Raw genomic sequence first — 27955 nt, 5'->3', positions numbered from 1 at the left:
CTCTTGCCTGTTTTACCCAATGTTAGGGGAAGAGGAAAAATAAATATGGCTAAATATTCTTCTGCCCTTATCACAGGGCAGGGCTTTTCATTCTCCTGAAAGGACAAAGACTGAGATACAAGATTAAAGTTCATTGAGGATTTGTCCCTTAGCACCCTGAAGTCACAGAACAATTCCTACACTCTAGCTCAAGTCACAGAGCACTTAAGAAATGTAAACAGCATGACAAACATCCACTGAGCTTGCACAGGTGGAAGTAATTCTCAGAGCAAGTACATGGTTGCACAGAGTGCAAAATAAAAACAAACTAATGTTTAAACATAATGTTTATGCACAGTGGAGCTCCAAGGATGTAAATGCAATCTACAGAGAACCATGAGCTGCTCTAGGTCAGTTCTCACTGTGTCCCTACAAGTGCCCATACTTTCTGCTCTCCTCTTGACCCTTTGTCTGGCTTGTTCAAATTTATCCCCCTCGAGGGAATCCAGCTTGTTCAGGCATATCTGGTCTAATTTAAAATGAAGTTTATGGAATTCTCTGGTGCCCATGGATATAGCAGCAGATACAGTATGGGTGGGAAGGCTTAAAGGGAGCCATAGCTCTCTGTCCTCCCATAAGAACTGCCCATTTCTGTTTCACACACAGCTTTATGACCCCTTCCATTATATAATGGGCAACTACAGTGGTAGGTATAGCCTTGTATATAAAATACCCAATTCCTGCAAAGAGCTGTTCCACAAGGGCCACAGAGAGCAGTATCACTGGCTCACTTAGAACCAGCGTGGCAAGTCAGACTTTGCATGATCAGATGCACAAAAATACCAGGAAAAACCTCTCAGAACTCTAACTTCAAATTTATAGGGAAAAAAATAAAGTCTACTTTTATTATTTTATTTGCCTATATGCTTTTTTTTTTGTTCTTCTGCCTTGCCAGGCCCCTAAAATTTATATATTTTATAAACTTTATATACTTTTTATAAAATTTATATACTTCAAATTTATAGGGAAAAAAATAAAGTCTACTTTTATTATTTTATTTGCCTATATGCTTTTTTTTTTGTTCTTCTGCCTTGCCAGGCCCCTAAAATATTATACTATCATATTATATAATAAGAATCTTGACTTTTTGATTAAATTGGTTATAATTTCAGAAGGTCAAAATGTCTTTTTTACTGAATATGTTCATTTGAGTTAAAACTAGATTCTACAATCTATTTGAAACACAAAGGCTTCTTTACGTAGCCCCTTCCAAAGAACTGAATTGCTTTATGCCTCAAAAGCTTTTTGCATGCCAACTTTTTTGGTTTTCACCTCATAGAAACATCTAAATAAAAATTCACTTACAATTTTTTAAAAAAGAAAATAAACCCACACAAATTTAGCCATGCTCTGAAACAACTCAGAAGAGTTATTTTACTCCCAGTCTTTCCTATTTATTTTTTCCAAACTGTAAATGAAGGACTTGCATTTTGGCTCCATCAAAAAATCAATTATTTGAACAGCTTCAAATATTTATTCTTTGCTGTTTCAATAGTGCATGACATTCAGTTAAGAGATTAGTGTATCATTCAGCTACAAAATATAATGCTGATTCAGATTCTAATGCCTCACAATGAGGAATTTTTTTTTTTTTTTTTTTAGATGGAAAACAGCATGAAAGTACAGGACAGGAGCACTAAGAGCAGTCTAAATAGTGTCCCTGATTCTGCCTGGAACCATATTAGAATTAGTATAATATGAAAGCTATTGAAAATCCCAAATACAGGGGTTCTGAGTATTATCCCACTACTATGAATAGATGGCATCAGCTGAAAAATATGTCAAGATCAGTTTAAGCTCTCTAACTTCATAGAGGTCTCCAATTCTATTCACATTACTTATATTTCACTTTCCCTCTTGGAGACTGTTTGCATGTAATGATGATTAAAGACTTAGCTGTATGTGGATCTATATCAGTAAGCACAGAAATAGATACAATTTATACCAACACAAAGCTGGACATATATTTGGATGAATGTGTCGATTCTCACTTATGAGCTCAAAGAGAAAATGATGAATGTTAATAAATATTAATGACAGCAGAGCAGCCTGAAAGCAATCCCAGCTCTCTTTTCCTTTAAGCCTGTTTCCAGTTACTGTGCCTCTCAGAGTTCTGAGCTACAGCAGCTCTTGCCTCCCATCTAGTGTCCAGAGAACTGACTGCCAGACATGGCATCCAGCTTCCCCTACTCTTCCAGGGGACAGAGCACTTCTGCAGAAGGCAGCTGATCCACAATTTGTTCCAGAAATTAAATTAGATTAACCTAAATTACAATGCAATAACCCCTGGCAGCCCAAGCCTGAAGCACTGCACTCCATGAGATACACTGCGCGGAGAGGGGAGCTGCCCTCTTTTTGTTGTGTTACCTGGTAGAAAAAGATTGTTCTAGGGTATTACCACCCCCCAGATTCCCCCCTCAGGTACTTACTAGGAGACAGTGAATGGGATTTCCCCTCAGATCCGTGTGTGGAGCCTGCAGCAAACTCCAGTCTCTCCCTTTATTGTAGGTGATGAAAGTTTTCACTTGGTTGTCAATCTTCTTGTTAGCCAAGAACATTCCCTTTATCCCTGCTACCTAGGAAAAATTGACATGGCTGAAAAATAGATCAAGTCCATGCAGGTTCTGTGCACATCCTTTTTTCTCTGTCAAACCCTCCAGGGCTCTGATGGCTCTGTCAGTGTGGTCAGTGTCAGGGCCAGAATTGCCAGTGTACATCAAAGGCAAGCTGGGGTGCTGGGGAAGAGATAAAGCCATCACGAGTGCAAAGATGACAAATGGGAGAGAAATTTTGTATTTCAGAATCATTATGGGAACATGGCAAGATGTCAGTAGCATTATCTGTAAAGTGACAACCTCTCAACTGTGTAGGCATCCTTCCCCCTGAAAATTGAAACATGTACAGGCAATTATTTTTGTCTTGCACAGCAGCAGCAGGAAACAGCAGCCATTTTGGCCTTGTGAAGAAAGCAGCAACACACACACATAAACTTGCATTTCAGTGTTTATATTCTCATCCAGCCTTCTTCAGACCTTACATGTAAGGATCTCAATGTTTTTCAAAATAATAATTATCAGTGTTTCAACAGGATAACTTGGGGCACAGAAGTATTTTTGAAACCAAAGCACTGGTGACTCAAGCAAGGCCATACAGAATGCTAGCTACAGAGCTGGCAATGAGGTCTTCATCCTTTTACTTTTTCCTGGTGTTTTACCCAACAGTTTATATCCACAGACCGGCAGGAGGATTTTGCAAAGACATGACGCTTACAGATTCACATTGGAACCAAGCCTAAAAGTATCTTAGTGAGGAGAAAAAAAGTATCAACCTCAAACCACAACTCACACTGCAGAATGTTCCCATCTTTTCAGCACACTGAAAATCAATAGCCCAATAGCTGCTGCAGCTTGCGAATGAATTTGTTAGGCTGTCATTCTGCAACCTGAGTGCCGCAATAAAAAGGGAAGTGAAATCAGGAGAAGGAGGGGGAAAGTGAGAAACTTTTTGGTTTCCAGCAAGTCTGTTCAGTCATCCACCTCACCTCTGCTTATGATGTAGAATTAGCAGACAGAATCATTCATCAAGAGTTTTTATTCACAGAGATTAAATGACATGGCACGGCAAACAGATACACAGCAGATCCAGAGCTTTTTCCAGCTCAACCCATTTAATTATGTAGCTGGATTTGGATGCTACAGCTACCAGTGAACAGGACCTTATTGCACTTTAAATCCTGTGCAGTGAAACTACTTGTGTACAGTGCTTTGGTACAGCACAGTGATGTACTTAGACATTCAAATAGCACCTTCCTGAATTTCATTTGAAGTTCATAAAGACTTTGACATGGCTTGCTATAAAGGGCAATAGTATTTAAATTAAATAGTTAACTAATTCATTGTTGATATAAGCAGAAAAAAGATAACCTTTTCAATTTCCCAGCTGGATTGTTTGATCCCACCCAACTAAGTATTCAGGATTTCTTTGTTGTAGCAGAAAGGCACCCTGAAAAGACAAGGGTACTCCTGTCTCACAGTGACATTGCATGAATAGACAGGGATGGAAAAATAACATGGCTCTGCCTTTACTACCAGAGGCTAGAGCCTATAGTTGCAGTTGTACTTTGCTTTGTTGCTGTCCCAAAATTGTTCTATTATATAGTCCCTGTGAAATGCTGGCCATAAATGATTAAAGAGCACTTTATATATCAAGCAATAAAAGTGTTCTGAAATCCTGATTTTCTTTTTTCTTTTTATGATTCTAGTCATGAGCAGGGACTCAGAATCCTTTCCTGAGAAAGCAAAGTTATTCTGTCAGTCTTGGACAGCTTTATCTTAAAAAAAGACTGCACACACATGCTTGTGTACTCTCAGGAGGAAGAGACAGACCAGTTGCACATACACAACCCTGACACACACAGGGAGTCCTGCTGCTCACACAGTCATTGCAGAGAAACACCCAGGCAAGCAAGTGCATGACTACCAGTGGTCAGAGCAAAAGCACTCCATCAGCTCCCCCACAGGAATTGTAGAATCCTCACCACCCTGAATGCATTGTGTGCATATACTAATGCTGCTCTACAGCTTCAGAAAGATCCATACAAGACACTTGAGTACACAACTCTTAAGACATTTTTCACTCCCCATCACCACCTTCATACATCAAACATGCTTCTCAGCCAACATACAAACTGCTAGAAAAAAGTAAGTTCCAGAGTGACAGGCACATATACCATAGCTATAGACACACCTCCTCACAGTCTGTTATCACCTCAGTCATGGACTGTCACAGGCAGGACTGTCTTGCTGTGGACCATTCCAACAGAGTCTGGGCAGACACAGGAACTAGAAAGGGCACTCAGACACAGTGGTCAGTGATTCAGCTCTTCCCTCATTTTAGGAGGTGGTCACTAGGACAGCCTTTTTGTGAACTCAAGGAAACACCATGAAAGAATTTTTATTTTTTCTTTGTACCCAGTGCAATTCCCTGCTTAGCAGCATTGAGCAGATTTATCCTTGATTTAGAATCAATTTAGGAATTACACACACAAATATGTTCACTGCAATGCAACCAGAAGAACTTCTAACACCTGACAAACATGCACACAGACACCTGCACATTAAACAGGCCTTTCTCTGACATCTTCCCTAATGATGATGCTTTTTTAAATATAGTGCTGCCACCAGAGAAGGACTTGTTTGGCAACCTCTCCACTTACTTTTAATTTATCTATGGATTTTTCTCCTTCTCTTGCCTTCCTCTCCATTTTCCACGAGATCACTATAACAATCTGACTCAAAGAATCATGCTGGCTGGCTCTGTTCCTGTTCTCTTCCAGCAAGAACATCAAACTGAAAGGAAGGTTTGTGCCAGGTCCCATGTCAGCCAATATTCCTTCTATCTAGACAATCAGCAGATATGATGCTGTAAGTCTGATTCCATCAATTTCAATCCAGGTTGCTGTGTGGTGTCAGATGAATAAAACAAAACAAAAGATTTTCTTTACCCCCTGGGATGTAGGACACCTTTACATAATGCAGTAAATCTGCTTCCCCAGCTGACAGTAATAAGAGGCAACAGTTTTTCCATGGGCTGCCAGCACTGCAGAGAGATTAATGGTAAAAAATGTCCAAATGACTGAAATGGCAGTGCCCATCCTCCTCCAGTCCATCTGCACTGATATATAACTCTTGGGATCTCTGGACAATTCAAGGTGGTTTCCAAGCAGAGGGCAGCTGAAGGAAAACTACAGAGCAGAGCTAATATTGAGACAGTGATGGGGAAATACAGGAAGCATCATCATCTTCAAAGGCACTCAGATCTACTTTATGGCCTTTATTCTAAATGGTCAGAAAATGCCCTGGAGGAGAGCTGAAAACAGAACCTGACCCTCAGAACGGCAGCTGAGGATTGAATTTCTCCTCAGCTGAGTGCTTGTCTCCAGAGGGAAAACAGGCAGGAGAGCAAGAGATGGACAAGGGCATATTAGAAGTCCTACTCTTAGGATCATTGTCATAGAAGACAATGCAAGTTGGCCTTTTTACCCTGAGCTTAAACAGAGCACACTCGTTCAGAAAAAGGCTCAGGGTAAAGAGGGCATCAAAATGAGGTATGAGAGTTTCCATGCACATGGACTAGCCCAAGAGAGCATAATCACTTAAGTTCTCAGGATAGTCCAAGCTGAGAAAGGTGACAAGGACAGCTGAAAACTGCAGTCTCTTCTAAAACAAGAGATTAGATTGCCAGAAATGCAGCAAAAATCAGAGAATGATACTATTGAGACTGTTGGGAGCTTTCAGAGCCATAGAACCAACATGGGTCCAAGCAGGATTTTGGCTGACAAACAGAGCTCCTCTTAGCAACTGAATTAACTATTCCACAACTATTTCCTATGCATCAAAGACCCATGAGCTGTTCCTCACCTGAGAACGTACTGGTGAACACAGCAGTAAGTCTAGGAAGGGTAAAACTCTGTGTTTAGTCATTTGTTGGCTTTGCTGTTCACATGCATTTTACAAGACTGATGTGCAAGGAGGGAATTGGTATCATGTGAGCTCCTGAGATAGCAATGAGATGTTTAGAGTTATGACATACCTCATAGAGGTCAATCATCACATTCCCCTCCAGCCCTTGACTACTCTTGACATTTTCCAAGGCCAGGGTGAAGTAGATCCCTCGGGTGTCAGAGATGTACAGATTGTACGTGTCATTCTGGTTCCACTCTTGAACAGCTGCAAACACCTGATTCTCATCTGTGCTGATAACGTGCATGTCCTGGGCAAAGAAAAGAGAGGCAGGTTACTTGGGGGGGTTCTGTGCTGCCATTTCCAATGGCACCAAAGTAACTGGGGAGGAGCAAGGGATATATTTAGGCTGGAGTTTAATCGGGAACTCAGTAGATAATACTGTGGCATTTTACTATTTTATTGTCCACAGCCACTGTAAGCAAGTAATTCCATCCACGAATATTTTACACCAGCTCTCTTCTGCAAATTTTCAAAATAGTAATTAACTGATGAGGTGTTAATTGAACATTTACATTGGCACTACAGCATTATACAGCAGCACTTTCACTCCCTTTACCAACACCTTCATTTTAATGAATATTTTGTCTGGGGAATAGGGAGGGTTGTTTATTTGTTGGGGTTTTTTTTTTTTCCATTTAGCATCTGAGTGATTCCACTCATGACTATGGAATCACAGATATTAAAAATGAAGGTAGGAGTTTAAAAAAAAAAGAAAAGAAAAAAAATACTACCATCAGAAACATCTGCTTCTTGTCCAGCATTCAGAAGCCAAATATGCTCAGGACCTGATACAAGTAGGAACTAATGAGGGAACATCTGCTGTTATCTACTGTTTCTAATGACAATGTGGGCTGGAGCCAAGGTCCTGGACCACTATACTAAACAGTACACCCCAAGAAATAAAACAGAAAAACAACCCTAATCCTCACTAGATATAAAGAACAGAAATGTAGTTAGATCACTAGCACTATGAGTGAGGTTTTGTTTTACTCTGCTTCTTCTCTGTGTTACAGCAGGCAGGAAGCAATGATAAGATTGCATAAGTGAAGAAAAAACAGGAACTATTGAACCTGATCTCATCTTTCAATGCCTGGAGAAATTATTACCCATTTTATTTTATTTTCCATTACAATGGAAAAAGCCACCAAGAGAGAGATTGTTATAATGAAATTCCCAGGCTCTATCTGCTCAGCACAGGCACCCTGAGTTCTTTCATGCCATAAAAAAATCTGTAAAGGTAGGAAAAGAAATTTCCTACCTCCTTTCCTGGAGATTTCTTAGCACCAGGTGATTCCCAGAAGACTCAGCTGTTCAGTCTGTTTTGGGCAGATATCCCAAAGTTATTCTGCTTCCATGAACCTCAGCCAGGACTTTCTATATGCAAAACTGAGAACTTCATCAGAAAATATACTCTTTGGAAGCGGATGCTACTTCTCCCTTCTGCTAATAATAGCCTTTGAAAATTCAGTGTCTGGTGGCTTTTTAGGGAGTATTAATACTTCCAGATGAAGTCGTGTAATGTAAAAATAAAAAAGTAATATAATGAAGAAATTTGATCTATAAATTTGAAAGGGGATTCACCATGGAGTTAAGATTCAGAACAGTTACTTGTTCATCCAGATCTGGATCTGAATACAGAGTGGATGCATATGCACTTGATTTACTTTCTTCTTTGCATTGGATAAAATCATGTCCCAGAAGATGGGCTCGTTTTGTGAAGGAACAGATTGGCTTAATTCCTGAGGCAATAGGAAAAGTAATGTAAGTCCCACTGAGTCCTACTAATTTTGGTGGTGAACAGACATCCTCTCTCAGCTCCAGCTGTGCCAGTAGGAGTTACAGCCACAGCTGTTTGTCTGTGGTTCCTCTTTTCAGACTGTCACCCTGATTCAATCTGCTGGTAGATCTACATCAGCAGGTGTTCCCAGTGTGCTCCAGGCAACATTGGCTAACACAGTTCTAATCACAAGTGTTAATTTCTGCATATGGGCACACATGGGCAGGCCTCTCCATTTAAGCACAGACAGAAAGTAAAACTTGCTTTGCCTGGTGAATGTACTTTTTCATTACCTTACCATTTAATTCAATAGTTTTGTAAAAACTGGGGGAGAGGGCTAAAAAGATATTTTTATCAACACCAGAGGAAACTAAAGGAAATTTCACAAGTGCTGAAGAAGGATATGAGTTAATTTATTCACTAGATGCTTCCTGCATTTGATCAGAGCATGCTGTAAGATGGAAGTCTAAAGAAGATTCCAGTAAGGCTGAAGGAATTTAAGCTTAGGGAAGCAGAGATTGAGATGGAATTGGCATAATATACATAATGCAGAAAGTCAAAAAAGATAGAATTCCAACTGTGTGCCTTTGGGGATAAATTAACTATTCCTCTTAAAATGGCCGTGTCCAACAGATGCAGCAATGAAGCACAGCTTTGATAGAAAAGCATTAGTATATGGGCATCAAACAGATCTTGGACCAGCATCTGGAATTTCTTCATTTCCACATTGGGAAAATTAAAATTAATCAGCATATCATATTATGTATTTTTTTTTTCAGGGTGGGGATTAATTTCTTGGGGGGGAGGAATAATACAAAAAGATAGCCTTCATCTTGATATATATATATAGCACAAGCTCCTTACAGAGATGGAAGAGAACAGGAATGTGAAGCAAGGCACCTGTCTCAAACAGTCATCATCACCTTTAGGGGCTCCCCTTGCATTTGTCTACTTAGAGCCTGAGCTTTTTTCTCTCTGTTCCAGAACATACTGGAAGTACATTAATATGCAGTTCTACTATCTGTCCCTTTTGCCTTTTCAAAGACAAAAGTAACATGATGCTGTACATGGGTTTGATCAGGTGTCTCCTCAAATGACTAAAAGCCGAGGCTTTCTGAATTACTAAACAATTGCCCCTTTTGCATTTGTCAGGGAACTTTTCTTCCTGTCAAAGTAAGTAGTAGGGGTGTGTAATGCCAGTTTTATTCTGCCAGCTCAATTGGGCAGAGCATGGGGCTAATAACAACAAAGTTGTGGGATCAATCCCCATATGGGCCCTTTACTTAAGAGTGGGACTTGATGATCCTTGTGGGTCCCTTCCAACTTAGAATATTCTGTGAAATGTCTGTGAAGATGCTGGTTCTTACCTTTGCCTTCTGTGAAATTACTGAGGCTGTCAGCTCTTTTAAGATCTCTATCGTTAGTCTGTATTCTTATGTATTTATTTTTGTTATTGCTTCTTCCATCAGGATGTACATCCTGAGGTTGAAAGCAGGTGATGAATTTAAAATAGAGGTACCAGATGCACCCATCCCATCATTATTCAACCCAATACCAGTTAAGACAGGTGTTTTTAAAAGAGAAATTGCTCGACTTGCTTCAGTATTCTCAAATGTCTGCCCCGTGCATTGGTCTAAACTGGAGTAAATGCACCCTGTGTGATTAACATGAGTGACATTACAGTGTGTGACACAGCCCATATTCTTGGTGCTGTGGTACAGAACAAGCAGCATCAACCCACAGATCAGCATCACTGCAACAATTAAGAGGTCTCAATAAAGACTATTTACAGGGCTAACACAACCTGTATGCACATATGCAGGCATTTGACTGAATGGAACAGAGTTTTAAGTTTATTTAGGCTTTTAATCAAAGTAGCTACAAGGCTGTTAATGTCAACAAGAATAATATTTTAGTTTGATTTGCTGTAGGCCATCCTGCCTGAGCAGCAGCATCACCTACCAAGGCTGCCTGCTGTCACACACCTCCAGTTCAGGAAGAGTAACACGCAGAGACAAAAAGCTTGGTATTTCCATCTTCAATTCCAGAAGTCATTAGTACTGTTTACCATATTTGGCCCCTCTTTCTTAGCTGAAGGAGATGAAAGAGAATTTGGGCATAAAAGAAGCTGTATGTTCCAATTGCTTGAATAATATAACTCTCTGTGCATTTTTCATAAAAGTGTTTTGCTTTGATGGCAGCCTCCTAGACAGCCACAGTTCCACTGCAGCTCCTTCCAAGCCAAATGCAGCTCTTCAGACTTCGAAGATATTCCGAGATTGTGACAAAGCATCGTTCTTTGGGTCAAATAACATTAATATATTGCTCCAATTCCTCTTCTCTGGGACACATTGTAATTTAACTCTAGTGCATTTTCCCTGGCTTTCCAGTGACTTCTTTGAGAAGGTGGACAAAAAATAAGTGTGGGGTAATGGAAACAATAAGTTTAAAGCAAACAGTGTCTGTACAGATGGTATGAATTGGCTGTAAATAACAATTTTTATTTGGCTTTTACAATAACCATGCTAAAATGCAACTCCATTGCTAAGAGCTCTTTCAAGTAACACCTGTTGAAATCTGATCTGAATTTACAGAGTAATTTCTCTTGCTTGGGCAGGATATTTCAAAGCAACCTATCTTAAAATGTGACTGAAAATTCTGAGGCAGACCACAGGTCTCCTGTGCCAGAGCTAAGATCTGGATTCTGGTGTGTTCTTCACTATCCTGCAAGCTGGTTTCCAGTGCTGTGAACAGGAGTAAAGGCTCCAACAGAAGCGTAGGGAAGGTGCGGCACCAAAAGCTGTGTTTGAGCTGCAGTCTGTTTATATGAAGGTCACCCAGTCAATCCACTATAAACAGGTCTGTTGGGTTGAGGAATCAAAGATAGCCAATTGAGAAATCAGCCAAGTTATGCCTTTGAACATTTCCACCTACAAAATCTGACCTTGCACTTTCTTTTTTTTTTTTTTTTTTCTTTTGACATTCCTGATTAGTTTCTGGAAATGCATTTGTCTTCTGATGTTAGACTTCATATAGAATCCATAAGATCATTTACTACCTTTCATCTTAAATCTCATTTAAGACAGACTATATCAAGAATGAAAAGGCCAAAAAAAAAGGTCCTCTGTCTTTGTTAAGAACCCATTAGGATACCAGCTGCAAATTGGTAGTTTCTTCAAAATGAAGCTAACATTTTATACAGGTCTTTCAAAATATTCAGCTTCAGACAGCAGAAATATCCTTTCAATCTCCAATGCTAATTCACCATTGTTAATTAGGCAGGAGACAGAGCAGGCACACAGAGACATCTTTCTGCTTGGTTCCCATTAAAATCTACTAATGAGGCAAAGCACAAAATGCAACCTACACAAGACAGTGAGAGGAGAGGGGAATTTTAAGACAAAAAAAAAGGAGAATCCCTTCCAAAACTTAATTAATTAAGCATAAAGAAATGGTAATTTTTGTGGGCTGTGGTATCTGTCGACAAGTCATGCTCACGTCCTTGACTAGCCAAAGTGCTGACTTTTGGTTTTAGTCCTTTCTTGCTCGTAAAAGTTCTGTTAAGGAAGAATACTCTTTTCACTCACTGCATGTCATCTTGCAGTTACTTTGTGTTGGCCTCAAGATCTTCTGTGCAACCCAAATATCTGTAGGCTCATATGGGGATTCTAGCAGCAGCAACCTACCTTGGGCAAGGAGTACTTTGGCAGCTTCATTTGTGCAAATGGGCTCCTCCTGTAAGAAACGTAATAATGTGGTCTTCCTCCTGATGTCAGCTACAAGAGAAGTAGGAAAGTTATCTTTTTTTTTTTTTTTTTATTACCAGAAAGAATATAAAACAAAAGCTGTTAAGAGAAATACCACAGTGTGGTGGCAATAGCTTAAACTGCAGCGCTGTTACAGCTGAGGAATAGACATTGATCCAACTGACAGTGGCTGAAAAAGAAAACAAGAGGAATCCCATTTTCAGCAAAGAGAGACAAAGGCTAGAATCTCATGTGAAAACTTCTGAATAGTGAAGTCTTGACTTCAGCTGGGCCATTATGTCACCTCCTGATACCACAGCTCTCCTGTGCCTTACCAGAACACTCTCTGTTCTTTGCTATCTGTAGGCTGTTGATTAGACCAGCAGATTGGCAGACATGAGGATTGATTTTTATTTCTGCTTCCAGCTTTGGTCCCTGTGTGGCCCTGGACAAGCCATCATAGGTATCTGCTACAAAATCAGCTAAATATTCACAGGTATGGAGGGCAGGAGAAGCTCGGTCGATTTAGTATTTCTGTGAATCTGGCCATATATTTAAGTGCATAAATACTGACGGCAGACCTTGAAAATGCTGGGTTAGAGCAAGGTGAGGTATCATTTTCTACCACCTATTAAAGGAGGAAAAAAGAAAGAAAAAAGCTGTCAATTTTTTCTGGCTTCCAGTGCTGCTGAAGTATAATCAATGTTTGTAAAGTACTTTGAAATCCTTGGATGAAAGATACTGAAGAACAAATATTTCAAGGGATTCTCCGTGCAGAACTTTGCTTTAATTGCTTGATACCTGAGCTTATCAAGACTTTTCTTTAGTAGTAAGTGTTTTAAAATGCACTGCAGTAGTTTAAAATGCAAGATACACAGAGGCCACGTTCATACCAGATTAAGTAAAATAAGCACTATTTCTCATTCTAAAGCTTTTCAACATTTTTTTTAAGGGAACTGGGCAAAAGTTAGGGGAAGGAAGGCCAGAAATATTTTTTAATGAGAGACTGTGAGTTTGTAAATAAAACAAGTTTAGTTTATTCCTTTATCCTAGTGCTTTTAAACCTACTAATTAATTCCAAATGGCTTAGTTGCAGAAAAGCCAGATGGAGATCAAGGAAAGAAGGGAAAGCTAGAAGGAGGGTGTTCATCTATTCCTCCCAGCATACACAGCCTGGCATAGGGTCATTCCTCCTCTGAAGAACAGAAGGGATAACACCAAATCCAGCATCAGCCAGCATGGCTAAAGAAAAACAGTCCAGCTCTTGTGTCAGTCGAGCCCCAAACACACAGCCACTCTGGAATGAGAGAGTGTGGCTGAACAGTGACACACAGCCCTGTTTTCCCTGCCACATAAACATTTCCCTTCTGCCTCAGACACACTAGGCACAAAAGCTGTTCTGAAGCATACGTGCCAGATTTATTTGTGGATTATTTAGACTGGTGTTTAAGACTTCATTAACAGAAGCCAATTAGCAATCAGCTAACCCAATATAAATATAAATCCTCTCTCTTCCCTCCACTCACAAGCATGGCAAAATATAAACTGTCTGTAAGCCCAGTTTAGGGCTAATGATCTCCAGTTCACCTCCACATTCCCTACAATTCTGTTGTTATTTTTCTCCTCTTCAGCTGACATTAAATGGACACTGGCAGCAGCCTAATGAAACCCACAGTGGTTCAAATCTATTCACCAGCTCCCACCTGGAACACAGCCTGGCTGAGTACATCCCATCTTCTGCCATTTCACTATAATCACAACTGAGGCATAACAATAAAGCCTGATTACTCCTTTGGTGCTTTCCCTGACTACCTCCCTTCTTTCTTATTTCCCTCTTATACTCAAAAAAGCTTTGGTCTACTCCCTTGTCATAGCAGGTAAGTGACACCACTTCCAGCTGGGGGATCAAAGCAGTAATTCCAGAGTGCTGATGAGATGACAAGGAGTGGCACAGAGCACTTCAGCACACAGAGAACATACTTCAAGCAGGAACTCTATGGCCCTACAGCAACAAGAAACTAGAGTTTAAAGGAACACAGTAACAACCTGCTACAACCCACTCAGGGCCTTTATGGATCCAGTGTTGTCTGAGCAGTTGCAAACTAACACACATGCACACACATGCAAAGGAATGCAAGAAAAAAATAATAGAAGACAGAATAATATAATATAAAGTAATAGAATAAATAAGAGAAGAGGGTGTTCTGCACCTGGACAAAGACATAATCACCCTGGACGATCAGGGAGTTATGGTCAATGTAGCCTGGAAAGGGTTTGCTGCGAGTGGCTTCACTGCAGTTCTGCATCTTGCAGGTGATGTACTGGGCATCTGAAAGGAAAAGAACAAAAACAATACACGTGAGATCCTGAGTGTAGATTCTTCCTACTGTCACAAACCTGTTTGCTGAGACAGCACTTTTGCTTCCCAGATTCATGTGAAGTGAATTGACACCATCCATTCAACACCACACAACCCTTCTTTCCCCTACATCCTTTGTAAATCCACCCTTGATTACTTTCTTTCTTTAATATCCTTCCTTCCTTTACCTGCCTCAGCCTCCCATTATTTCTTTCATTCTGCCCTAGATCAGATGCCAGAGCTATATGTTTTTACCAAGGGAGAACCTTCTACGATGAACCTCTGTATTTCCTACAGCACTTACACTCTGTAGAGTAATTCAGATCAACTTGGAAAGTACCTCAGACCAAGTGCTGTTCGGGGGTTGTACCTACTTCTCTGTTGACAGCATAGGTAGATGCACTCTGGCAGACCTGGGCAATCATTCCACACTCTCTTGTGACTAGAAGTCTTAGCAGTTGCAAATTAAATGGCCTAAATACAGCCCTCCATCTCACAGCCATGCCAGCCATCTCATCCACTGTCACTACGTGGGATGTCCTCACCTCCTATTCTGAAGCACTGCAAGGTGCTCATCTCATAATCTGTCACAAAGAAAAACAATTTGAATTTCTTCATGGGAATAATTTATCCTAGAACACAGAACCAGATTCTCAGTTACCTGTTTGGATTCTTCCAGATTCATGAAGAATTTGCACTTTGTTTTATGACAAACCTGATCCACACAAGGAACAATTTTGGCTTTTTAACATTAGTATTTACACGATAGAAACACTACATTGCATTTAAGGTTAGAAGTACTTCTAATAATTTTCCTTGGAGAGACACAGCCCCTTGTTTGATATAATTACCAACTTCAGATCAGAGAAATAGCATTTTACACTGAAATAGAAATGGATGGAATTTTACTATCTTGTATTTAATCTTGGTTATAATTAAAATCTATCCTTTGACATTTCTTTCATTGCTTCTAAGGGCTGTTGACTTCTGCTTGAAACAGACATGCAGGATAACGAACCTTCAGGAAATTTCGATGAGGGATGATTTTTCTCCAGCATTTGCAGGGTTCTTGGAATATATAAAGTGCTAAGTATTATTAGTTGCTGCTGTTTATTACATTTTATGCTATCACAGCTCACTGCAAAACATTAATGAGCACAGCCTGGGCAGCATGATCGAAATGTATTTCCCTTCAGAGGGACATGATTTTTTCCACATTAGCCACGAGAGGGCAGGGAACGATGCCATTCCCAGCCTGCTCATGCCTGTGAGCTCAGGAAAGTTCCCTTTCAGAGCCGTCCAACCCTCTGCTCCTCTGCATCCAGGAAAGAGGGGGACAGCGCTGTGTGTGCAGCCTGTCCCCTCCTTGTCCCAAGACTGCTGAAAGGTCACAATAAGGTCTCCTTGGAGCCTTCTCTTCTCCAGGCTGAGCAAGCCCAGCTGTGCCAGCCTTCACAGGGAGACGTGTTTCAGCCCTGTGATCATCTTTGTGGCCTCCTCTGGACTTGCTCCAACAGGTCCACAGCTCTCCTGTGCTGAGAGCTCCAGAGCTGGACACAGAACCCCAGGAGGGGTCTCTCACTCTGCCACAACAAAGTTCCTGAGTGAGAGACGTGCCAATCCTGAGCTTCAGCAGCCTCAGGTGAAACAGTCCTACTGCCACCTGAGCTGTTAAAAAGTCTGGGGGATTAAGGAATCTTCTCCACAAGAGATTTTAAAGAGCAGGCCAGGTTGACATCTATTAGAGGAGACTGAGGTTCTTTGGATCCTGCTTTAATGGAGGAATGGGGACTATCCCTATTTCTGCTGTGATCACAGGAGTCTGTGCAGCAGTGATTGTATCATTGATGAAGATTTACTAAGGCAATTCCTGTGAACTTTTACAGTGCAATTCTCCATGGCTTCAATTCTAAAATGCCAGTAATAACTACTAAAGGGCAGAGCACTGAAATTGCTTAAGCTAATCTCCCAAAAAGCCAAACACTGAGATGTGCACAACAGGAAAAGCTCCTTTTGCTACAGGAGACAGAAAGAAGGAATAGCAGGCTTCTTGCAGTGCCTGGTTCTCACTTTTTTTTCCTAGGGGAAGATTTTCTGTGTTCACATTAACTCAAGGATTTTTTCCATTTCATTCTCACGGACATTTCATATTACTCTATTGGCAAAGGTTTGTAATTTAGCATTAATTAATGTCAATTAATGTATGCAGTTGCTAAGCTCTGGAATTAATTTCATTAGTTTTCCCACACAGATGTTTTCCCTGCCATAGGTAATTAGGACATTATGCTTTTCATTTCCAGAACCCTAACCTCCAACAACAGCTGCTGTTTTTAATATCCAACAACAAAGTCACACTGTGCCTGGAGAGAAGAACATAGCAACTCCCAGCTCTTACACCCCCAGATGAGTTCATTTTTGACAGGTTTAGACACCCAGAGTAGGAATCTTCTCAGGGAATGGCAGCTATTTCTAAAGAGGAAGCAAGAAAAGTCACAGAACACAGCAGAGGGGACATCTTGTAAGGGAAACCTCTGACAAAATTAATCTGTTTCAGTTGTGAAAGAGAATTGCAAAAGCTAACACAAAAAAAAGTTAAGAGCCAGAGGGACCCTGCATCATGAAATATTTTAGTTTTTTCCATTTAGCTTGAGCACCATTCTCATATGTTTTCAATACAAATGGATCCAACCTGTCTCAGAGACATTTCTTGGCTCACTGGTGGAGAAGGAAGGTTATTGGTGGTTACTGGAGGCTGGCTGGCCTCTGAAAAAGTAAACAGGAGAGTTTTACATCCCTTCCTATAGCAATGGGACTTCAGGATATTTTGTTGACAAGTGTTTTTTTTTTTAATTAAATATCCAACCCTAATATCCACTGCTTCCTAGCGTGAGCTTGCATGTATATCTTCTCAAAACCTTATTAGATCACAGGGAGAGTCAGAGAAAATGGTCATTGTACTCTGAAAATATAATTTACATTTTTCCTATCTTTAGTTCATTGAGAAATGTATATTTTCCCCTATCAATTAAGCCACTGGGGACAAATCAGGCATTTTATACAATGTAGTCAATGACCTGTCTCTCTCACAGATTTTCTGTGGAGCATCCCAGTTCATTACTGAGCAACTTAGACATCAGGGACAGTTTCTGCTTTTGAAGCATGACTGGCATCCTGTAACTAATGACCCATAAGAACATGGTAGTGACACAATTCACTGAAAGACCCAGGCCTGTAACCCCTCTCCCTCAGAGACTAATAAAACAAGTCTAGATTGCCTTAGCAGTGCAGGTACATCTTCAGCATTCACAACCTCCCATGGCAATGAATTCCACAGTTTAAATAAATGTTCTCCCATACTTTAATCTTTTTTTTTTTTTTTTTTTTTTTTTTTTGAGAAACACACAAAATGACTGTTCTTTATACATTTCCATCTGGTCTGAATGTTGATTTGTGAAACATGCATGGTGTGGGAATATGCTGACAACTCTCCAGGACTCAGCAACTGCAAAGCAATTAACCAGTAATGAAGATCAGTGAAATGAAACCATCCCATTTACTAACTACTTACAAATCTAGTTTTATCCTGCTGCTACTCTTCATTGCATGTTAGCATCAGAAATCTTTCTTTACATAGGGAAGTATATCCTCCACCAGGTCTGGAATAAAGCTATAATGAGAGAAACTAACAGATGTCATTCTCCAGGACAAATACTAATCATGATCAGGAAAAAAACTAATCACAATCAGGAAAAGAAAAAGAAAAAAAAATCACTGCACAGGTTTAGGGAACTACAGGAATTAATTCACCACTGTAACTACGTTAGGAAAAGACTGCCAGGCTAGGCTGCCTACTCATTTTTTCCACAACAGTGATTGTTTTATTCTTCCCAGCAATTTCCTGTGAAAACAGAAATTAAAGTTCTAGTGCAATTCTGTGATTCAGGCACTATTGGCCAGATGCTCAGTCCCTGTGGATCAGCAAGCAGAACATGTCTGCTGGCCCCAGGTGAGACTTTGGTCTTACCTGCATCACAGCAGCACCTAAATTATCTTTCAGTAGCAAAAGCTGCTATGTAAATCAAGACAGCAGAAGAAAAGCAAAGGAAACAAAACTACTTCTTAAATATCAAGAGCTCTCTACATTTTTGCCAGCACATTAGAAAATCCCTTAGCTTCTTTTATCCACATTTAAAAAAAATTAAAAACTTTAAATAAATTGGTCTCTTATCTACAAAAGCAAATGCATGGCTCATAAATGTAATAGTTGTTTTACTGACTATAGAAACTGTCATTTAGACATCCTCTGAGTCAGTTTTACCTTTCTCTGGAGGGCCAGTGGGTACCCAGTTAGTCTCCAAATACCTTGTAGGAATCCATCTTTCTAATTTTCACCAACAGTCTGGATTCCTCTGTAGGCACCACTTGAATAAAAAATTACTTCCCATTTAATTAGCTTGAATCAGACCTTACTGGGATAACCCTACCAAGCTCAAATCAGATAAGCCTGTTAATTTTAGGATATTGTGTATTCTTCAGAAACCTGAACCCCATGTGTCATTAAGTTTATACCTTCTGAAAGCACTTTAGGTTGCATTTGAGCAAACCTAGATTTAACTTCCACCATCACCCTGCCTGCTGGCTGTGGTGGTGAATGTAACAAAGAGAAGCTTATTGTGTGATTAAGAACCATAGGGGATTAATTGTCTTACTGGGGTGTTGCCCTGAAGCCAGACCCAAAAAAAAAAAAAGAAAAAAAAGAAAAAATAAATAAAAGAATCACAATTCCTGCTGACTTTGCTGGCTTGCCTTTAATCCTGTTCCAAAATCAAAGCGAAACACCAGGGACACCCAAGTGTACAAATGGAAATGTGAGATAACATTCATAGGAACTTCTTCCAACCAGAAAAAACAGTTTTACCACCATGCTCTCAGCCCCAGATTGATATGGATTGGGCCTGGAGCCTTTGAAAAATAAACAAAAGCATCACATTCCACAAGATGAAAATTTGTGTGGTGCTCTCGGAAACTTACACAACAGGATGAAAGCCATAAAAGGCAGCAATTAGCCCTGCAAATCTGTCTCCACCAACAGACCTAAACTGAGCAGGCTGTACTCAGCTTGCTCATCACTACCTGCACCCTACTTTGATTAGACACAGTTTGTTCAGGAGTCCACGTTTTTTCTGGATCCCAAGGGAAAAAAAAAAAAAAAAAAAAAGAAAAACGTAGGGAGAACGTGCACTCAAGAGCAATATTGCTAGCCAGATCCTCAGCAGGTGTAATTCAACGCCACTGAAGTTAAACTGATTTATGCCTGCTGAGGAACTCTTGTTTTGGTCCTTGCAAACATTTTACATTATGTACATAAGCACAATAAATTAAGTGCACAGACAGACCATAATCAAAAAGCAGAGACAGAGAGTTACTGGTGTTTAGCAAGGAGAGCCCAGTACTAAGGTTGTTCTATGCCCACTGGGAAATGAATATCCCTCAAATGCATCACCAGAATACAGCTCCCTAAACATCATGTGTAGTACTTCATCTCAATGACCTCAAGTTTTTAATGACTTCTAACAGTAGTATTTTGTGCTAAAATAGACACTGTCCTGTTAGAAGCTTTTACTTTTAGCATGTCCCAAGAAATAGAAAGCCTCATGTTCCCAGCCTTGCTGCCACATCAAGTAAGTGAAATTGAGGGGAGAAATAATAATCACAGATCACAAATTATAAGAAATAGAGATAATACATTCTTTCACTGTCACTAATCCTACATATCTTGAAATGAAAAGACCTTTAAAACTTTATGGTTTCTATCGCAACTGTTTCTTTTCAAAATTCATATTCCAAAAAGTTCTCTTTCAAGTTAAATTTCCTAAGTTAATAACCAGAATACCTTACAATTAGCTTTTCAGATATTTTTTAATTTTCCAATGACAAAATGCACATTTTAAGTAGCACCATGGCATTTGAGCGTATAATTCAAGGGGGAATTTATCAATTTAAAAAATAATTAATTGAAGGCATCATTAAAACTTCTGTACTGCAAATGGTAAAAACTTTCCTGGTATGTTGCAGGAAAACTGCTATTTACTGAGGAAACAATATGGAATTAAAATGAATGGATCTCTGGCAGCTGATGAGCATTCCTGCCTGCCTGAGGCAATCCAATGTTGTGGAAAAGAAATCCATGGAGAAAGATCTGCAAAGGCAGTGGAGCTCACAGATAAACCTTGAGAAAGCCTGGATGAGAGGAGAAAAAGCCAGTGGGTGGTTGAGGGTGCCTGAGAGAATTGACAGCCAATTAGGAATATATTTTGGAGTTGCAGGTAAAGGAGGCTCCTGGAATAGGAAAAAAAAAAAAAAAAGAAAAAACCACCTCAAGAGGCAAAGCAGAGAGGGAGGGAGGGAAAGAAGCTGATGAAAGTGAAGGACAAGGACAGGACATGCGGTAACAGTGAAGAATACACTCAGACTGGTCATTAAAAGGTTTCTAATTGGGTATTTTCAAAGGTAGTACCTTAGGCAGAGTATCCAGGTCTGCTAAAACTATGAAGCTATGAACAAGGTGATGTTATGTACTGTGTGAACAAACAGCAGCTAGACTTTGTGACCCAGGAACTTCTCTTCAGTGTCAATGTTCCCATCAACAAAAATCATGTAAGAAGAAATAAAAGTGGTGTGTGTAGTAAGCCAAGTTACTGCTTATCACCTATTCTTCCTTACCATATCCTCAGCTCCTTTCACAGCCTGGTTCCTTTTTGCCTTGCTGGAAAGGCTTCTCTTCTGACAGACCTAAACTGGAACAGCCAAACTCCTCATACTACATGACTGAATCACTAAAATAAGTGAAATTTCTATTGTTGTATTGTATAGTTACAAGAATATGAGGAGAGCCCAGTATTACACAATATTTGGAAGCTGATGTACTTACGACCATCCAGTGTCCTTGCCTCCAGGTGCACAAGGTCAGGCTCTCTTCCATTCCCCATCATAGACCTGTAAAAGGAAGATTGAGACAAGGGCATTAAAAACAACATATGAATGGCTGAGAAATTGCTTTCAAAGGATATCCTGTTTAGCTGAACATAAACTCATACTCACAAATAAGAACTGATAATTTTGAAAGAATTTTGGAGTTTTCCCTAAAATGAACTTGAATATTTAAAAAAAAAATCTACCATTTTATCTAATAAATGTCATTGTACTTATGAGTTCTTTATTTCTCATCCCTTCACTTCTTTCTACCTGGAGACCTGTTCCTGTTCTTGTTGGCACATGAAATTGTGATGTTTCTCCTGGTTTGGTCAGAAGGATGCATTTCAGTTCAGGGTGGAATACAGAAGATTTTAATTGATGGGATAATAGCATTTGCCAGCATACTAATTATAGCTGTTCCTTTATATTGGACATTTTATGCACATTTGCTTAATTGACACTCTTAATGATCAATGTTCCCTCATTAATTAAGAAGTTTTAAAAATTCATTTTATCCTGAGACATTTTATCACTTCTGATCTAATAAAAACAGTATTCCATTAATAAAAGATGTGTCACATTGAAAATGACTGTTTGTTCCCTCTGAATTAACAAGTAACAAAGTAAAGGCATTGAGCACTGCAAATAAGGAGTTTATGGAATTAAACTTTGCTTCCATTGTTGAGTTTCCCCTGGCCTGGCACTGGTGGCCTCATCAATTCCCTGGAAGAGTCCAAATGGCCAGTGGTTTGATGGACAGGCTGATGATACATGACTGCTCTGTGTGCCAATCCCACTGTACAGCTGCCTCAGCAGCATCTCTGACAATCAGCCTTGTTTCTGGTCTTCATCCTATCAAACCAGTCATAACCCTGGATTAAAGCTAAGGGTTAAACAACCAGTTCCTTGTTAGTTGCCTCACCTCCTGGTTAATGGCAGCATGAGGGAAGACACCCATTCATTTCCAGTGACAGAAAAATTAGGTGTTCTCTTCAAACCCTCATTATTTTTCAGGAAATCAGAAGAGAGATTCAAACAGTGATTTAGACCCTAATTCAGTTCCCACTGACTGCAATCAGAGGCACCTCCAGTGCTTAATCATAATGTGCATTAACTAATAACTATTATAAAAATGTTAACAAGACTGTGTCCTGATTAATCCTTACCTTTGCTTGACAAAATATATAGCAATTCACTACCTAGAAAAGGTTTTGTTCTCCTTTGTTGGGGACTGAAGTTCAGAAAATACTCTGAACCAGCATTGCTTTTACATCTTCTCCATTTTTAATAAAGTCTGTGGCAAGGTGTTCCTTAAACATTCAGCTTCCACTTCAAATCTCTGCTTCCTGGTAATAGACACCAAGTGAGGGGGGAAGGAAGCACTTTCCTAGGGCATTTTTATGATGCCTGCTATGATCAGCAGATTTGGGGCCAAAATGCTGGGCCTGGTCATTACAATTCAGTTCAAGATAGACAGATGCCAGTGACAAAAAACACTAAAAAAAAAACTGCAGAAGGACAAAGCTAGCATATTTATTCTTGTTTATTTAAGTGGGATTTAAATACTGGAACTGGAATACTGGAATAGCCCACCTGGGCTATTGCAGAAGACATAGTACAGCTTTGTCAGTTCATTCCTCCTCCTGACCTCACACACCTCCATGGGGATGTGAACTTTCCAAAGAAACGAGGAATAGATTCCACAAATTTGAATATTTTTAAGAGCGCAACAATCATGCTCATCCAGCAAAGCAAGTGAGTCTACACTCAGGTGTTTTGTGAATTTCCTCCTCAAAGTGCTATTCTGACCCCAAGAGAAACATCTTTTGCACCTTCTCAGGAAAAGAGAGCCACTTTTATGAGCCATAATTTACTTTTAGGTGCCTTAAGAGCAGCATACAAAGATCTGGACCCCTCAAGCCCTGAAAGTAGTCAGTCACCTGCATATTAGTCTCATACTACACCAGCCAGTATTGGGACTGTAGCAGCTTCAATTCAAGGTAGAATTAAGCCATCAACCGTCCCAAGGGGTACAGAACAAGGACAGCTGAAACACAGCTGATAAACACAGGTGACAAACCTCCAGGACTTCCTTTCTTTTGATGTCTCCTAACCCCTGCAACTTAGAAATGTGATGACAAGGATGAAAAGTAAGGTCCAGAGGAGGAAATTCCTGAAGTCAAATAGGACATCTGAGGTATAGTCAAGAGCCATATCCATGACTTCCTATCTGCCAGATCTTTCTCCCTACATTAGAAAATACACATTTCACTGCTTTGATATACAATTGGCTTATTTATTTGTGACAGCACAAAGTCATGGTCAGGCCCATATTATTAAATGCCAACATGAAAAATCAGTTGTAAAGAGCAAGCAAAATACAAATACACATCTGCTCAAATCATTATTAACTGTACAGAGCTGACAGCCATAAACATATCACTTCCATCTGGATTCTGCTGAGAGCTTACTGACCAGCATTTTTGTAATGGCACATTTTTTTGGATCATGCTGTCTTGTTCCATGGTAGCCCTAGGATATTTCTTTATACATCTCTCCATACCACCTGAAAAGCCACATAAAGTAATACTCATCTTACCCAGATCACAGATATTTAACTCTGAACTAATCACACTCAACTCTCTTTGCAGGCAGAGAGATGAAACAGGCAGTTTTGCATTATGGATCAGCTGAACAGTGTTAGATACGACTTTATGAGAATTTATCATAAATTCTCATGAATTTATGATAAATTCATATTATTTATCTACTAGAAAGGCCTGTTTCTCTCCACTGAATTTAAGATGTCTGGACACCCACACGACAGACACCCACATGTGATCACATAAAGGTCCCAAAGTAGGAAACACAACAGACCTGAAATATGTTTATTACCTAATTTTAAAAACACAAATTACAGATGAGTTATGGATTGCAATTAAAGGAGTAATTGAATGTCCTGAGCAGTCCTTTTCTTTTTGAGAAATGTTTTATATAGCTTACATCAGCCTAATTTTTAACTCTATAAAAGTCTAAGAGACATTCAGAAATGCAATTTTGACCACAGTGAGCATATACAGGAGATAAATATTGTGCTTTTGGTTGTACAGCCCCTGAGAACATGCTCTCTCTAGGAAGACAGACATATCCTTTCACATGTATAGGACAATCTGTTCCTAAAACATCTACTGGAAAAAAAGGTGTTAGGAACTGTAGGATATATATCAGAGTTCTTGAATTTTTAGTATGTCAACCAAATCAATCACAACACTACCAAGCATCCAGCTATTCTATCAGTGGGTTTTCTTGTCTCCTTCATTTGGCTGGGAAAAAAACAAACAAAAAAAAAGCATTATCCTTAGAAGTTGAGAAACTTCTATGCCTGAGTATTATTAAGTAAAAGTTTTAAACCCATGGGGTCAATATGAAAAAGAATGAATAAATGATTACAAAGAAATTCCATTCCCAACCAGACTGGAAGGTTCTTAAACCAAAACTAAAATAATAAAAAAAAAAAAAAAAAAAAAAAAAAACAACCAAGCTTCACAGTGGAAGAAGGAAATTACATGCTGGATTGGCCCAAGAGAGCACCAAAGCCTCCAACTCATGTTTCTAACTTAATACAAGTGCCCACTGTGCTTCATTATCTTTTGTGCACATAGTCAATGCAACATGGACAATACAAGGCAGATGAGGAAGAGTGCTGTGTGCTCAACAACTGATAAATCAAGCACCCTACAAACAACAGGGGGACAGATGAACATTCTGGGACCCACTTAGCTACTGACTTCTCTCAGAAATCTAAAAATAAACAATAGTCCTAAATTTGCCATTCCCTTTTCTGAGCAACTTCTGTTCGCTATGCTGGCAGTGCTTTCTTCTCATATTTCTCAAATCCATTCTTACCTTTCAGCATCTCTTCTCAAAGACCAAACAATCATATACCCACTAACTTTTCTTCTTGCCTCAGTCTATGTTTTCACTTTGTGGTAAAATGCCAGCATGTCCTTTGTCCATCCCTTTAATCTCAGGCTTTCTGTAATACTCCCAGAAACTTAAGGACACCAGGGATATCCATGCAATGCTTTCTGTTGAATGGTACCTATTGTATTTCTGTGATTAACTTTAAGTGTTTTGTTGGAATAATTGTCTGGATGTTTTGAAAAAAGAAAAAGGAAAAGAAAAAAATCTTTTGGGAAAAGGAGGATTTAGAAAGCCAAAGGGAGTGCAAGGCAGTGACTCCACTGCCTTTACACTGAAGATGCTTACATTTTGAAAAATTTAGGACCCCCATGGTCCTATTATAAAGTTGCTTCCTAAAATTTTAATCAGTATCAAGCCTGCTAAGTAGTTATCTGCACTTGAGAGCCTCACAAATCGATACCACTGGCTGCAGCACAGTAATTGCTCTGAATGCAGATTCCACATCCACCGTGAGAAGCAGCACAGGGAAAAGACCCCAAATCATCCCCTGGTTTGGAACTAGGCTGAACTAAACAAAAGCAGCTTGGCACTGCCCATTGCACAGTAAATGCTAGTTGGCATATTTCTGTAGTGACCAACCCCTTGCCATCTTCTCTGTCTGAAACATTTCTAAAACCTTGGCTTCCTTGGCCCGTCAGCTCCTCTGAGCCAAGAAAATTCAATAGAGACCCTGTTATCCTGGGGTTTCCACCTCTTCTATCTTTTTTCACTTCCAGGGACAAAAGCAATTGTTTATGGATGCTGGGAACTGATGAGGCTTGCAAGGCAGTCAGACCACTCAGAACTGCAAAAAGGCATCATTGTGAAGAAAGCAAAAGCTTCTACTTGCTGCACCTAATTTCAAACTACCATTTTTTCATAAACAATGAACACAAAACACCAGACAATAAGGACTGCATCTCAAGGATTTGCGCATTCTAGAAAGCAGCTTTGGGTGACTTTGGTTTTGGATGCTTGACTTCAGACACAGACACACTGTATCTGAGACTATATGCACAAGAAACTCAATTACAATCTTTTCATATGTATTTCTTGTATCATACATGCTCACAGCAGCAAAGAACAAACATCTTTTAAGACAGGTAGTAGAAGACATTGTTATTTTATAGACTTTGATGCAAATGGCCCAGAATGCCTAATGCTGCCATGTCCTTTTCACAGACAGAACAAGTGTGAATGTCCCTCCTTCTTTATATGGACATAGAGGCCTTATGCAGATTTTCTGTGTCTCAGAGGAAGTAACCAAATGCATAATTAGGATTCCTGTGACCATACCTCACCTGCTTTGGGGGTAAACAGGTATGACTTGTTCATGCAGCAAAGGCTGGCAGACAAATGGCATAACAGCATGTCTCTACTAAGGTGGATGGGACAAGATCCACACAGTTCTGGCCATTTTGAGATTATCAGTGCTGACTGGGAGTAGCTCAGAGGTGGCTGCAGTACAGCGCCAAACTGAAAAGTGACATTGCTTGGAAAATCTAGTTTGACTACTCAGCATGAAAAATGCTTATGTGTCTCAGCTGCATTTCGCAGATGGCTTTGTTCTTAACAAGCTATATATTTAAGATGCCTCCTGACCCTCAGCAATCCCTCTTCCTAGTCCCAATTTGAGCAAATCCCCATCTCCACATACACAGAAAGACTAACTAGCTGCAACAGTCATGTGGAAGAGGGAATGTACTCCTAAAGATCCTTATGCCAAAGTTGTCCTATGAGCATAAATATTCTAACAAGCTTTATCCTGTCACAATAAAGCTATAAAGTTGCTTTGTTCAGCACATGATAATGGCTTTGTAATTCAATTATTGTTAGAATTTGCCTTTAGGGATTTATCTTCCTTTAGCCTCAGCACTCATGTGAATCTCTTATCGTAAATCTTGCCAATGCAAAACCAGCTCCTCCACTTCCTCTGGACATATCTGTCACTTCATGTCAAAAAACTGACACCTTCCCCCAGCTCACTGAATGGCAGGTTTTTGGTTTTGTTTTAAAGGACAGAATGAAAACAACAGTGGATGACGCCCATGTTGTCTTCGGTAGCATCAATTTTTTGGTCTCACTGATGTTTCTACAACACTAAATTCTAATTGCCATTCATAAAAATAGTAACATGTAGCACTGAACAGGGAGCTTTTTGTCCAAAGATACAAAAGCACTTGACAATCAACCTTTAAGTAACCTTCTCTGCATGGTACTGATTTGTTCAAGACCTATGGAAAAGTACAAGACAAGCAGACCAAGTTAGAAATAGGGGCTGAGGAAAATTTTTGTTCTCAGCTTTATAGATAAACTTCACTGATTAGTCAAGAGCACAGGGGCCTCATTGATTTGACCAAGATCACACAGTTGCTATGTGGCAGAGACAAAAATAGAGCCTGAGAGTCCTCCAGGCTCCTTTTTCTTTTACTACTATATTGACTCCATGAAGACTTTGCAGATACTCTCTGTTCCTTTTTTTGCTTGCAGAGGTCAGTGAATCTGCCCCAGAGAGCTTAGTGTGGGAGGCAATTCTTCTGGTTTCTTTAGCTCAGTCCCTATTATGTGAAAT

At 39.7% G+C, this 27955-nt stretch overlaps 1 protein-coding gene across 1 annotated transcript in view; it reads right to left on the bottom strand.

Moving 5' to 3' along the window:
- The window catches only part of SORCS1 (sortilin related VPS10 domain containing receptor 1), a 260159-nt gene that overhangs the window by 53819 nt on the left and 178385 nt on the right, over positions 1-27955 (bottom strand). Inside the window, exons 6-10 of the mRNA XM_053984129.1 lie at positions 21377-21441; positions 14297-14415; positions 12027-12116; positions 6631-6810; positions 2469-2615 (exon numbers count right to left, since the gene is read on the bottom strand). Of these exons, the coding sequence (XP_053840104.1) occupies positions 2469-2615; positions 6631-6810; positions 12027-12116; positions 14297-14415; positions 21377-21441 (601 nt within the window). The remainder of the gene's footprint in view (positions 1-2468; positions 2616-6630; positions 6811-12026; positions 12117-14296; positions 14416-21376; positions 21442-27955) is intronic.

The sequence above is a fragment of the Vidua macroura genome, chromosome 8, assembly GCF_024509145.1.
Source record: "Vidua macroura isolate BioBank_ID:100142 chromosome 8, ASM2450914v1, whole genome shotgun sequence".
NCBI lineage: Eukaryota > Metazoa > Chordata > Aves > Passeriformes > Viduidae > Vidua > Vidua macroura.
Note: the sequence above shows the minus strand (reverse complement) of the source record. Positions and strands in the feature narration are given on the sequence as shown.